This window comes from Rhea pennata, chromosome 20 (assembly GCF_028389875.1).
Source record: "Rhea pennata isolate bPtePen1 chromosome 20, bPtePen1.pri, whole genome shotgun sequence".
Classification (NCBI taxonomy): domain Eukaryota; kingdom Metazoa; phylum Chordata; class Aves; order Rheiformes; family Rheidae; genus Rhea; species Rhea pennata.
In genome coordinates, this window is record NC_084682.1 from 3,759,494 (window position 1) to 3,773,614 (window position 14,121).

General features: G+C 39.6%; 1 protein-coding gene across 2 annotated transcripts in view; it reads right to left on the minus strand.

Annotated features, from left to right (window-relative positions):
• CLTC (clathrin heavy chain) overlaps nucleotides 1-14,121 on the minus strand; it is a 34,812-nt gene that overhangs the window by 5,402 nt on the left and 15,289 nt on the right. The window contains exons 8-31 of one of the 2 annotated variants that reach the window (XM_062592802.1): nucleotides 13,823-14,023; nucleotides 13,070-13,222; nucleotides 12,674-12,796; nucleotides 12,220-12,357; nucleotides 11,675-11,839; nucleotides 11,371-11,551; nucleotides 10,106-10,269; nucleotides 8,277-8,402; nucleotides 7,629-7,771; nucleotides 6,983-7,217; nucleotides 6,509-6,631; nucleotides 6,267-6,412; nucleotides 5,919-6,102; nucleotides 5,347-5,539; nucleotides 4,715-4,872; nucleotides 4,341-4,505; nucleotides 4,139-4,246; nucleotides 3,839-4,006; nucleotides 3,513-3,662; nucleotides 3,108-3,239; nucleotides 2,830-2,940; nucleotides 1,953-2,123; nucleotides 1,415-1,636; nucleotides 283-303 (exon numbers count right to left, since the gene is read on the minus strand). In XM_062592802.1, the coding sequence (XP_062448786.1) occupies nucleotides 283-303; nucleotides 1,415-1,636; nucleotides 1,953-2,123; nucleotides 2,830-2,940; nucleotides 3,108-3,239; nucleotides 3,513-3,662; nucleotides 3,839-4,006; nucleotides 4,139-4,246; nucleotides 4,341-4,505; nucleotides 4,715-4,872; nucleotides 5,347-5,539; nucleotides 5,919-6,102; nucleotides 6,267-6,412; nucleotides 6,509-6,631; nucleotides 6,983-7,217; nucleotides 7,629-7,771; nucleotides 8,277-8,402; nucleotides 10,106-10,269; nucleotides 11,371-11,551; nucleotides 11,675-11,839; nucleotides 12,220-12,357; nucleotides 12,674-12,796; nucleotides 13,070-13,222; nucleotides 13,823-14,023 (3,681 nt within the window). The remainder of the gene's footprint in view (nucleotides 1-282; nucleotides 304-1,414; nucleotides 1,637-1,952; nucleotides 2,124-2,829; nucleotides 2,941-3,107; nucleotides 3,240-3,512; nucleotides 3,663-3,838; nucleotides 4,007-4,138; nucleotides 4,247-4,340; nucleotides 4,506-4,714; nucleotides 4,873-5,346; nucleotides 5,540-5,918; nucleotides 6,103-6,266; nucleotides 6,413-6,508; nucleotides 6,632-6,982; nucleotides 7,218-7,628; nucleotides 7,772-8,276; nucleotides 8,403-10,105; nucleotides 10,270-11,370; nucleotides 11,552-11,674; nucleotides 11,840-12,219; nucleotides 12,358-12,673; nucleotides 12,797-13,069; nucleotides 13,223-13,822; nucleotides 14,024-14,121) is intronic. The other variant, XM_062592803.1, reaches the window with a different exon arrangement.

Genomic DNA, 14,121 nt, shown 5'->3' on the forward strand with positions numbered 1-14,121 from the left:
ACTTGTATATCCTTTCAACACTATGTTGACTGTGATCCAATTGATCACCTGTATACCCTTCCTGAAGGATCTATTAGCTTATTAGTAGCAAATGAATCTACTTTTGTCCTACAGCTCTAGCTACTTGTAGAGTTAAACAATTTGCATATGCTTTAGTGGTATTTTCTTTGGGGGAAAAGCAGTAGCAGCAGTGTAGTAAACATAGGAAGGAAAAAAACTCATGCAGAATCCTTAGACTTAGTCCTCCAGACTTAAAGATGGAAAACAAGAATCAACTTTCACCTTTTCCTTTATTGCATCAACCTGCAAAGGAATTCAGAAGGTGCAGCTTAGAAAAATCAAATTCCATATTTAGCTATTTAGCATATAAAAGGTAGAAACAGAAGCATCAGGAAAGAAATAATTAAGGTACAGGAGAGTAAAAACAAATACACCAGAAGTATCTGCTTTAGAAAGGCAGCTCTGCTCGTTATTATACTACATCTTACTGCATTGATTTCATTAACTAAATTAGAGTTACAGCCTAGTCATTTGGTAGATCTTGAAGTTTTAATTTTTAAAAATCCTGCTCCGGGACTACTTGTTCCAAGAGAGGCCTAGAATTAGCTTGATACATCAGGCATATCTGACAAGCAATGCCATTGCTTAGATAGTTCCCGACCTCCCCCAAAATACAGCATTTAAGAATAGCAGATCACTGTAGGACTACAGAGTAGTCCCATCTTCAGGAGTCAGAGCCAAGCAAGTCTCCTAGAAAACAAGTACTATAGCCTTTATCAACTCAAGCATCAACTTTAACTTCTCATGGAAAGAGTGTTGATCATTAAGGAATTTACGCTACTTCATTGGAAGATACACTAAAAGCTTCATTTGGGCAAATCTTGAGAATGACAGTTGATATTTAACTTCTACAAATCCAGTTCAAGTCTGTCAGTTACCAAGTACTTGCCCATCCTGAAGAGACATGAAATGAAAACTGAGTCAGAGATACTTAATGGCACTAATTATCAGAGCCACATTTAGAGTTAAATGCACACCAGACCAGCTTAACTCAAGATCTAGCTATAAAACTATTTAGTATACAATCTAGAATTTAGTTAGAGCTTGTTGCCATTCCTAACTGACACGGCATATGATGAACAGCCTGAATCCTGAAACTAATTAAAAACACTGCCCATGGTCAGGCAAATACTACTGATGTAGATTCTGCAACTGGTAGATAGGGTGGAGTCTGCAAATGTTTCAGTCTCTTAGAGGGTGAAGTCTCTCCCCAGATGGACTGAAAGTAAGTGTGGACATGGACAGACAGACATTTGACAAAGCCCGTATCAATGTTAGTAGCAAGCAGACAGTCTCAAGGCATACACCACAGTGACTTATGAGCTTTCAGTGTTGGAGAAGCACCTGCTCTTACCTTGGTCAAGTATTCCTTCATGACCTGAATAAAGTAGGGCATGGCAAAGTCCATGATGTTGTGCCTCCATGCCGTTTCCAAAACAACATCTGGCCTTAGGAGGTCATAGCAGGTGAAGAGACAAGCACCAAAGCATTCTTTCTTGTTCTCCTGCAAGAACCACTGCAGCAATTCTTCTGCCAACTCAGTATCTTTGGATTCTGAAGCATACTGCATTGCATCCTACAACAGAACAGTCTGTTTAGCCTCAGATGCCACTAAGACATTCACTGACATGGATCAGGCCTTTAACTAAGCTGCAGTCATTTGCTGACATTAGTACAGAGGAGACATTCCGTAACTTGTTTCCAAGAAATCTTTCCATCTACCACCACTCCACAGCTAGTTTTCCGGATTAGCAAGAGGCACCACCTAGTGGTGCCCAAAGAGATGCAGCTTGACTAGGAAGCCAAGGGATTCTACATTTGAGAGTCTGTAGTCAGCTGAAAGGCTCCAAACAGGTTAACTATGCTAAACCAGGCCCGTGTCACAGTCTTACCTTATACAGCCTGTCTTTCTTGCAGAGTTCTACACTCTGTTTCCAGCGATTGTTTCCTTTGAAGAGATACGCGGCAATTCTTCGGAATTCTATGAGTTCATGTTTCTCCAAACGTTGAGCAAGGGAAATGTTGTCAAAGTTGTCATAAGCATCTATAGAAGTCCTAAGAGCCTGAGTAGAACAAAGTCATTCATACCTCACACACAAGATTGTGTTCTCAGGGATATCAACATTTTAGTACAATTTAGTTCTGTGTTCCTACTCTCAGCAGGATGAAGTATTCAGGCCAGCCTTGCAGAGAGATCTAGGTCTTTGGAAAAGGTAGCGTTCAACATACATTGAGTTTAGTGCATTTCAATCAGTACTTTTCAACAGTGACTGCAGAGGATCAGAGACTGAATCCCTTCTATGCTAGCTACACAAATATTAGAATAGTAAGATATCATAACTGTTCGACCTATTAAGTTCTTTCCTTAGTATCCACTGTTTGTTTTCAACCAGAGTTGGATCTTGCACTCATAACAAAAGTAGCCAGTCTACCCCCTGTAGAAATGGCCTAAAAAGCTACTAGAAGGCCACTGATAGTTCTCTCCTTAACCACTTGCTAACTGCTCCCAGTTCAGATTGAAAAAGCAAAAACAAATATTTACGGAATGTAAATTAACAACAAGGAGACAGAATCTACTGGAAACTAAGTAGAAACCTTTATTTCTAGACCTTAAAGGTAGACCTGGAATAATAGGTTAATACTGACTCAGAAGCAAGCCTCAGTAGAACTGTCTAAAGCTCAAGAATAGCTATGAAGCATGTAATAAACATATACAACATGCTAGTTGATATCTGTTAGAGTATTTTATTGTTTCAAGACAAGACATACCTGGTAGTCTTCTTCAATAATGAAGAGGTTGTTCAGGGACTCATTCACTGATTTGTTGTTGTGATTCTGAACAGAGCGCAAGTAAGGTTTAACCAGTGGTAGCTGTTTAACCTTCAGGAAAACAGGTTGACAGATTAAGTCAAGATAACATATTACAGAGGTCTTGTAGCTATTTAGCTGCTCCACTAGAAGGATACTGAGTATTTTAAAGCACTACTACAACTCAGTGCTTTTCTAATTGAAATCCTTTCCTTTAATCTAGACATTGGAACAGTTACCTTTGTGAAGAAGGTGACAGCACGAGTGTGGTCAAGCCGAGGGGACAATACCATCAGGAGATCATTGAGTAACAGAGGTTTAAATTCCAAATAGAATTGAATTGCCTTGTAATATAGCTCCACATTGGCTACCTAGAAGAAAAGTAAGGATATACATTTAAGAGCATGAGCTTGATTCTAGCGGAAAAGAGATGAAACATGGACCTAAACTTAGATATTCCTGCACTGCTGAGCCATATGCCCAAGATTCATAATTGTCTTTAGAAGTTACTGTAGTTGACTTGTTCAGATATTATGTAGCACTATAAAGAATCTGGAAGAATTCTAAACTGGCTGCTAGTGAAGGTGAAGAGCTAAAGTGCACATATCAAGAAATTTACTTCCTTTCATCCCCCAAAGTAATACCTTAGTGATGATATCTTTGAACTGCCCTTCTTTCCAGGCATCTGTTGGGTGATTCATCATTGTGATTATAGCATTATCATATTCTTCATACTTATCATACAAGAACACCAGTTCAGCCCAGAGATGGGCTTGTTCTGCAGCTCTCAGAACCTAAGCAAAAGACATATTAGAAATTCCAGTTAATATACGTGACAATCAGCATCCATCATAGCTCAACTTTTAGTACTACTAATAACCTCACGAGTTGCTACTGCAAAAGCTACGCTGCACACGATTCAGATAGATGCATTTTAAGTTTCAAGCTAAACAGGTCTGAGGCCTATCACCTTTGGTATGTTGACTCTGGACCAGAACAGTTCCAAGTGCTCCCTCATCTTCTGTGGCTTGAATTTGGAGTAGAGAATTGCTAGTTCTGTAAACATTCCCATATGTGCTCGCTCAAGCCCAAGTGCTGCTTCCAACATAGTTATGAGCTCCTCGAAGTAGCCACGATCCTAAGAGATACAAACAGTTAGAGAAGTTTCATGCTAGGAAACTACCTGACCCTCAAGCAGATTTCTAGTTTTGGGCAGAGCTGCCACCAGAAAATTTAGCTTTAACTGTGCAACAGGAGTCATCTTAACTACCTGGTAGTAGTTGATTAGCTCTTCCAATTCATCTGCGTGCACTACAATATGAAGTCCACACATCTGGGCCAGGCGGAACTCTTTTCCATCAACACAAGCAAAGCAGACCTAAAAATTTGACAATTTTATTACAGCTTATAAAACAGTTTCTGAAAAGGTTAACACTTTGAAGCGTCTTCATCTATTCCAGCAGTAAGTTTACCTCTTTCCATGTGCGAGTACTGTTTGCTTTCCGAGCACCATCCACAGCTGCCTGGTATTCACCTAGGTGAACTAAAGTTGAGGCTAAACGGCCAAAGTTGGACACATTGTTATACAAGAGCTTAGCTGCTTCGTACATCTTTTCATCATAACAGCGATCACCAACCTACAGGAGAGCATAACAAGTTATTGCTGCAGCTTTGCAGTCAAACTTACCTAAAATGTGTACAGTTCAGGCCATTTCCACTTTGATAATGTCTTTAAGGCCCAAGACAGGCATATTGAAAGAGAGGGAGGTCTCAACATCCTTTGGTTGGCAAAGCCTAAGGATTCTTCCGTAGTGATTCAGAAAAACAAAGAATCAGTCTCACTCACTTGCTGGATATGTGCATTGTTGGGTCCATTGATAAATTCTTCCAGCTCTGCTAGACGGTTTGTTTTAGCAAGAGCAAAGATTAATTCTGTTTCCACATATGACTCCCGGGCCTTCTTGCGTGCCATCTGGAGATATTTCACCAGTTCTTCCCAGTTTCCTATGGAACAAAGTTCAGAAGCTTATTTTCCACAACTGAGCTCACTTATGCTTCAGCTATACTACCAACTCAGCCTAGTTTTATTTAATATCTATGCAGGCATTTTCTCAACAATTAAGGCAAGCCTTCATATTATGTATGTGCTGCATTAGATGAATGAGGTCCCCTTATGATGGGCCTAAAGAAGTCAATGATTGTATTTGACTTCATGCAAAGACCTCCTGAGCAGGATGGTGCTATTATAGAGATGTGCCAGAACTGCTCTGGCAGAAGTTTCCAGTCAGTTAGTCATAAGACCACTGATTATCTGCAAATGGAACACTGCACCTCCCTTCTTGTTTAGGGAGGTTTTTGAAGGACTAGTTTACTGCTGCTTACAGAGTATTTGGCAGAACTGTAATCTGAACAACAGACCACGCAAGACAGCTGAGCATCAAAAGCAAAGATTCAGATAAAACTTGAGATAAGTCATACCACTGGCATTGGCAGCTTGAACAACTTCCATATATGAGGAAGGATCATCTGCTTTAATATAGGAGTCAATTGCTTCCTTTACCATCCCTTTCTGAAGCTGTGCTTTAGCAAGCTGACTCCACACAGCAGGCTCATTGCAACGTTCAGCAAATTCATATGCACGATCCAGGTTTCCAATGTGCTCTATTAATACCTAAGAAAAGGTTTACCATGATTAGTCGCTACTAGTAAGTTTTATATGAGATTGAGATGTGTTCAAATGTTAGTTCTCCCTCTTTAGTGGATCCACAGTTGCCTCTGAAGCAGAGGCTATTCTATGCAACACATGCAGTACTAGTGATTTCATGCTTATGAAGACTCACATACTAAAGGGTTCAACACAAAAGTAATGCTGATCTGCTTTACAGAACAACACATTGAGCGGCTTTATTACTAAGCCAGAAGTCTAGAAAAATGCTTGGTTGCCTTGCTAATTAGTTTTAAGTCCTGAAGTCAAAAAAGCAAAAGTCCACATGTGCCTCTGAGGATGCAGACATCAGAAAGAATTATTACAGACTGGAGTTTTAAAATACCTGTACAGCTGATGTGTTGACATCAAACTTCCTGAAGATAGCGAACGCCTCCTCAAAGAGCTCATTACTGATAGCTATATTCGCTATGTCTGGAGCATCATAGTTATCCAGGCGATTGATATACTCCATGACACGGGTACGATCAGCCTTAATAGCTGTAAGAATGAGGAGGTTCTGCAGATTTCTAAACAGATGAAAACATGAGTATGTATTAAGCAATGGTCTTGAGATTCACCCTCTCCTCTGGAGAAGGGTGCTAGTTTGATTGCTACTCCGTGTTACAGCAGTTTAACACCTATTCCATGTGTGAATTCAAGCTTCTTATGACTCAGTTCTGACATTACACACCTGTGTTCACTGAACACCGAGTTGTCAAGAACAATTTTCTCCAGCAACTCAATAAGCTCATTGGGAAGATCAGCAGTCATGAAGGCCTTCACAGTAACAGAGACTTCCTCGGGATCCTGTGTCTCTGACAGTGCAGTCTGCACAACCTGTAGGCAGAGACAAATCATTGACAAGTCAGGTAAATTAGCTGCAAGCAAATCAAGTTAGGACAGCACAAGCTTTTATTGTTTTCTCAATTATACCTGGTCAATTAGTGGTCTTCTGTAAGGGTTACTTTCCAGTAGTACACTTGCCCACAGTTCAGGGTCTTTACGACGAACTAAGTAGCGGGAAAGGCTTTTGAAGAGAGAGTTCTCATTGCATACCTAGCAAAAGGCAAAGTTTATTCAGAGTGAAGTCACAGCCACTTGAGCCTACAAGTAGATGAGCTAATTGCACTGCAACATCAAATAAGCCTGGTTGAAAGGCAGGCTAGAAAGCTCAGGCTTTAAGATTTCCATTAATCTCCCATTGTTGCATGTTCAAGGAAATTATCATTTTTAATTAATGATTAATTCTCTTGCAGAGAAAGATTCAAACAGCTACATATTTTACTGTAAGTGAACTCACTTAGTATTGACTAGGAATTAAATGCTGTTGTGAAACATAAGTCTGAAGTACCTATCCCATGACACTGCTTAAGATTTAGCTTGAGTCAGCTGCGTTGGCATACATACATTAATAAGCTCCAAGTCACACTGTCCACGCTCATAAGCCACACAGGCTAAGTGAGGGTCTCTCTTCTCACAGTACTTGCCAACAACACGACTATCATAATAGGGATTCTCACGCAGAAATCTTTCTGGGTTGTTGTTGCTATCAATGTATATTTTGGCCAGTGCATTGTGAGTTGCAGGCTCCTCACAACCCTCATGAATTCTTGCCTCCAGCCAGGGCAGAAGTAGTTTCAGCCTAGAAGGAAGGGGTTTTGAATTAGAAGGATTGAGTGAATCCACTGCACAGTTCCTTCTCTATGGAAGTCAGCTTTATTATAGGAAGGAGTCAGTAAATAAAGTTATAGTGAACTAGAATGCAGGTCAAAATGGAGTATCCTGACAATATTCCACAAAAAACATCACATGCCTTTATCTAAAGATGGCATTTTCTGCAGGTAGCTCAGTGGAGGTCCCAAACCGTCAAGAATTAAAGTAGACTTTCGCTGTTCGCTCATCCAAGGGCAGCTTCTGGTATTTGTCAGTACAAGGTTTAGCTACATAATGAAGGCATGCACTGAATGGGTGAGCAGCGCAAGACTAAGAAAACCATTAAAAAATGAACAGTTACCAATTTGGTAGTGTTAACAGACTTGTAGAAGTTTAATACCTGTTTCTTTTCTCCACCTCTGCAACAAGTTCATCAGTCGAAAACTGACCTCTCACTACAAGGATAAGGTTCTTTATCACATCTTCAGAGCAATCCACATCAAGCAATCCACCAATAACAACAGGCAGACGGCTTGGATTCACCTAAAGAGGATTCATTTTAAGAAGTCAGTCTGTTGTCATGCAACTTAGGCAGTCAAACACTTCCTGAAGTTCACATGAAGGTTGCCTTTTCAGTTCAAAGTAACCTTGTCTTCCTACTCTCACTCCCAGACTCCCAATGTCTGGGCAAGCTTAAAAGTCAATTCTCCAGTCAGCAGGGTTTCGTGACTCAGTTTCAGTGGCTCACAAATGCTCAGTCCCCAAGGAAGACTCCTGTGCAAGTTAGTGTTATACTTTTAAGAGAATGATAAAGGAAACAGTCCCTTCTAAAACGCTGCAAGTTAAAAACCACTTTAAGAACCCCACAGTTATTACACTAAATGTTCCTCCTTTAAAACATGAATGTTAGTGGGCTACTGCTCCAACTTGACTAAAGAATAAATAAGAGTCAACTATCATGGAAGTGCTAATTCACCTAATTCACATCCAATACAAAACAGGTTGATCAGTTTGACTCATTAAAGCCAAAGAACCACTTGCAACTTACCTTCTGTACATAAATCTCAATGTATTTTTGGAGATTATTTCTGTACAAGTACAGCACCAAGTCATGGACAAAGTCAAAACGATCACACACAATGATGAGTGGTAACTGGTCAGTTAGTTTTGCTTCCTATAAAGAGAAAAGCTTCAGTAAATGGATTTTGTTCTTATGCTTAAGCAAAGACAATCACAAAGTAGCTGAACTTGGAAAGTCAGGATTAGGACCTCCAAAATACTGACAATTTATGGTTCAACTTATTTTTTGCAACATCCAGCAAGTAGGAGAATTAGCACCTACTTCAGTGCCTACAGAAGAAGCTTTCTGAGGTTTAACCCTGGCTCTTTTCGTGACAGGGTCTACAAAATTTTACAACACAGTACAACTATTAAAAATCTAATCTATAGGTAGCATTTTTAGTTGCCACTGCTGTTTCATGTGCAGGATTAGCACTCTGGGATTTCAAAAGGAATTCAACCAAGACTAGATTAAGTCGTGGATCATAATGGAAAGCTGATATACAGAATTGACTTTCAGTGTCATGTGTCTTGGGACAATACCTTCTAGCTACAGATTTAGAGAACAGTGCAAGAATCAAGCTAGTAGAAGTAGTACATAAATTGCTAATCAGATTAGCTATCTAAAACTGTTTTAACTTGGAGCACAAGATTACACTAGTTACAGAACAGAAGCTTGGCTGAGGTGGACAGTATTCTAGATGTGTTTTTCAGATCAGTTAATTAAGTGCGCACATCCCAGAATATAATCCTACATATATAAGTTACACTTAAGGAGTTTACATGGGGGGGCCTATACTGGGAGATTTACCTGGTACATGTCCTGCACATTCCAGACAAGGAACAGCACAAAAAACAACAGTTTTCATCAGGAATTTGACAACTGGATAACTTATCTTAGGTGGTTTAATCACTTTACATACCTTACACCTCAGTGACACCAGGTTTCTGGAGTTTTCTCATTTGAAAACTTTTGCCATCTTCAGATATGATCAGTAAAAATCTAAGGCTGTGCTACACAACTGACAGACATGAAGGCAGGAAATGTTCCCAGATAGTTTCCCCCACCCATAGTTTCTAAAATATTTCTAGAAATGCTAGCAATGTTACATTTATCCACTAAGATCAGCATTAACAATAGACTACAGAATCTGAACTTGATTGCAGTATCTTTTTCCACTCTTTTGAACCAATTTTCAGAGACACTCCAAGTCTCAGCAATTTTGATTGGCTGGCATTCTAGCAGAGCTAAACTTCAGATCAACTGGCTGAAGTTTCAGGAAGCATATGTGATTTAAATGAGTGAGGAATGTCAGCCCTGAATTCAGAAAGGATTCAAGGAATTGTTGCTTTTCACATACAGCTTCGGTAGTTGTTCAGTTGAGGCTGACTATAGCGCAAGTAGGTTTATTTAAGCTATGACCTCATTTGGCATCATGGTTATTTCTCAACCATGTAGTTACTTTGTTTCCAGCTTTTTTAGTAGACAACTATCTAAACATACCTAAAACAGAAGTTTTAGGTAAGCTGGTGTTATTTCATCATGTTCAAGTCAAGTTAATCTCCCTGAGAGCAGCAAGAAATTTTTCTGTCAAATTCTCAATTTTCCATTTTTAGATATTGTTCCAGACTCAGGCTCTACCGAAAGGTACTGCCAACATGCTAGATGCCTCTGTTTTAAGAATAAAGATGGATCCTTAAATTAAACAGATTAAGGCTCATCTGTACCTCCAAAGAGCCGTCTCATTTCACTGGTGACAGATCACATTTACTAGAATCCCTCTGGATCAAGACAATCCACTGCTATCCAACCATTACCTTGAGGAAATTTTTAACACGTTCTGGATCATAGCAGTTGCTTTCCCTGCAGATTCTTTCTACTTCTTTGATTTGTCCAGTCTTGCATGCAGCTTGAATATATTTGAAGTGCACATCTGGATCCTGACTGAAGTTTACAATAGAGCCCAAGAAATAAAACAAACCTTGGGGGAAACAGTAGATACATTAATTTGCTAGTCCTTGATGTGGATTAACATATTAGCTTCCGAGAAAGCCTGCCCAATTATGGATTACCTGAAAATTTGAGATTGGACTATTGCAGAAACTTGCATCTATTTCTTTCAATTCTCTGTAAGTATTGCAATTTGTTGCACAAAGGCCAGATTGTAATACTGCAAACAATGGCAGGCTCAGTTCAGCTAGGGTATAGAGCAGTACGTTTTATCAGACTTTGATAAAGCCTGATGCATCATCAGTTGCCACAGATCAGCTTTGTTAAACATCCAGCATGTGCCTTCCATATGCCCCTAGACAGGAGCAAGGAACAGTTTAGAAAACCAGAAGCAGTTGTGCCAAAAAAGCTACTCTTACACAGCATGCTTGTTCCTGTGATAGGTGCAACGGCTGCTTGACACAAGCCACAAAGCTTGCTTCAAACTACTCCTATTGCTTCACCTTTATCACTTTAGGCACATGACTAAGTCACTTAATCAAGAAAGATTAATGTGTTCTTTTGAAAACAAATAAACAAAAACAACCCACACACCCCACAGGTTGCCAGGACAACATCTTATTCCACTAACCATTATCCATACTCCAACAGTTCATGATTATGTTGCGTTCTTACTCTTTAAGGTTTTCTTTAAAGTTCAGTGAGACAATGTGCAGCCATACATCTGCAGAGATGTGAATAATGAAGTACCAATACAGACTACGCTATATTTTGCTGCTCTTAGAGACACAAAAAGTGCTAAATGTAACAAAAAAGGCTACACATAAAGAAAAGGCAAGCAGCTTCTTCAGTCAAAGTACTAAAAAAAAAAAAAAAAAAAAAAAAAAACAGCTGTATACAGCTCAGAAGTTCTTCGTTAGTGTTTCAGAAGCCTGAAATATGCAGTACTTATCCCTAGCAACTAACTTAACAAGGAATTAAGGTTAGGTCAGGTTTTGAGCTTAGCTTCCTAGGTCTCAAAGCTGTCTCAATATGGCTTTCTAGGTTCACCAGATATACAAGCCTTCATACACACATGAACAAGTATTCCAATAAGGTGAGTACTAACTCAGAGACAAGAACAGGAACTTACCTTCAAAACTCTTGAAAGACTCAAACAGCTCTATAAGAGACTGTGTTGACAGTTGTTCATGGTATTTTGAAGCTACCTGGACACAAATCTGCAGGTTCTGACGAATGTTAGCAGATAACATAGCACGCAGACACTCCAGAGAGTCTTCTACTGATAAGGAGCCAAAATAATTCACCAACCACTGCAAAGACACATAAGCCATTTTAGACCCAACCAGAACACCTATACTCTGAAAAAAAAAATCAATGTTGAAAATAGTATCAATTACTTGGATTTTGCTACACAAGATATATTAATTTTATACCTCTGGATTGAGAAGATGAGTGTGAACTACTGCACGTTTAATGTCATACAAGTCTGTGAAGTGTTCTAGTGCTCTCTGCAGCAAACCAGCTTTCTCACACAGCTGAGCTATATGAGCCCGGTCATAATGAGTAAACATTTGGTTTCCCAAGATAGCATCTGCAACCTAGAAGAAATAATTGAAAAAGTTTCATTTAGTTCTTAACGACTAAATCAGTTTCTATAGCACTATCAAAGCTTAGTGCTTAGCTCCCTACAAAGAGGGCCCTCTAACTGGAGATAAACTATTTCCATCATAGCAGAAAGATCAAAAATTAACAGTAACTTCCATACCACTTCTGAGAAAAAGCCTGCAGAAATGGGGACACTTCTTTAAATGCTTTAAAAGTGAAACAAAAAGTTTAAAAATATTAGTTTCACAATTGAAGTAGAAATGCTTTAGAGATTTAACCATTTGCCACTGCCATCTGATGTGGACCACAATCTAGTTTTGTGGCAGTCTAGAGACAAGCCTGATCCCATATCAGTTTAACTGCGAAAGCATACCTGAGGTGCATGCATGAGGTTCATCTCAAGTAAACGTGTCTGCAGCGGACCCTCTGAGGGACGATTATTCTTCAGTGCATCCAGTAAGAAGGCTGTACATTGCTGAATTAGATTATATTCCATAAAGACATCCACAATCTGCAAGAAGATTGGTTTTAAATTGATAGCTAAGCAGTATCTTAACACAATGCTTACAACATGAGAAGCTTTTGACTAGGAACTAGAAGCACAGGTAAATAAAGTAACAAAAAGCACAACTTCCACTAAAGCTAAACCCAATTTACACACTGACTAAGCTGCCATTCAGTGTTCTTAAAAGTAGGCAAAAAACAACATTGTCCCAGTGAAGTAAACCCAAACACTAGTTTGAAATCATTCTCTGGTGTTAGAGTATGGCTACTCTTCCTAGTTCATGGCCTTGAAGCTAACATTTCATAGCAATAAAATTACTTACTTGTGTTATGTCTGCAAGAGGCTCTTCATCCTGAACAAGCATTTGTGCAAACTGCTGTCCTTGATCAGGGCTGATTCTCATTACATTCCTCAGCAAGAAAATCCAGTCTGGAGTATATCCAACCTGTAGAGATAGTGAAAAGTAGTTACTCAGCAAGAGCATAAGCATTTTTCAAATACAGAAGTTGGTAGAAGTGATTTGGAAGAGGCTAGGCATAGGAAAGTGTGAAAGGATACACGTACAAAGTCTGGCAGGGATCATTAATAACAACCTTAGTTCAAACCATGTGCTATACAGACCCTCAGATGCCCAAACAATTACTTACAGTAGACATTGTAATAGACTATTATTATTCTTCAATACAGGACAGGAATAGCAACTTAAGTTTCCTCTCACCTTCTTAGCATATAAAACAATCTTCTGGACTTGTCCTGTTTCAGCAAAACACTGGATGACTTTGTTCGGAACGTTGGCTCTTAGATAGACACTAAGCGCTAATGTAGGGTCTACAGACTTCACGAGGTCTCCCAGCTCCTCTGAGCACTCCAACTGTTTAGAGATACATAAACAGTCAGTCCACATTGCCAGTGCAATGCTGAAATGCATTACTACTCTCTTCCCCATTTGTCCTCCTTTTGAGCTTCCCTCAAGAAGCCCAAGGCCCAGCCTGATAGCATTATCTGACTCTTTTGGTAGTGATCTAGCGGACTCCTTTCCTTTTGTTGCTCTGCAAATCACAAGTGCATTTGCAAGGCTAAGAGTTAAGTGATCCAATAAATCAGCACATTTCTTCAGTCAATTACAGAAATTCAGCCACAGCTCAAAGAATGTGGAAGTCAGTATCAAATAAATAAATAAAATAAAATAAAATAAAACGGCCTGAAATAGTTTGGGAAGGAACAAGAGCCTCTCAGAAGCCTTCCATGCAAAGTTCACCCTGCTGTAACCTTGAACAGCTTTACTAACTCTATTCAAACTGTCCAGTCAATTCCCTCACACCAACATGAGTCAGTTACAGGTGGATGAACACCTCATTTGTTTGATCAGACTAGTGCAGTGAAGAGTAGCCCAAGTGAATTTCCCTTTAAGAAGAGGCTATCTGCCAGTTATGTCCCTCCAGGGCCTTAAAGGCAGCTATCCCAAGTTTACCTTATCTTCTTTTAACCATTTTTCCAAGAGCTGTTTGCGTCCCTGCTGTAGCACTGGTCTGCAGAGTTCCAGGGACTCGTACTTATTCAGCTGCCCTTGATCAAGTAGAATGCCAAAATACTGCAGTAAAGGAGAAGTCTGTCCTGGCTGAGCTGGAACACTCTGGAACCGGCGTATAGTGTCTGGAGTACGCAGGATTCCCTGCCAGAAAAACAGGCGTTTTAGTGTTCTGTTCCACTACTGTGTCTTGGCAAGAGTTTATCCAGAAAGCTGAGGCTAGAAATGTTTTCTGTAGCAAC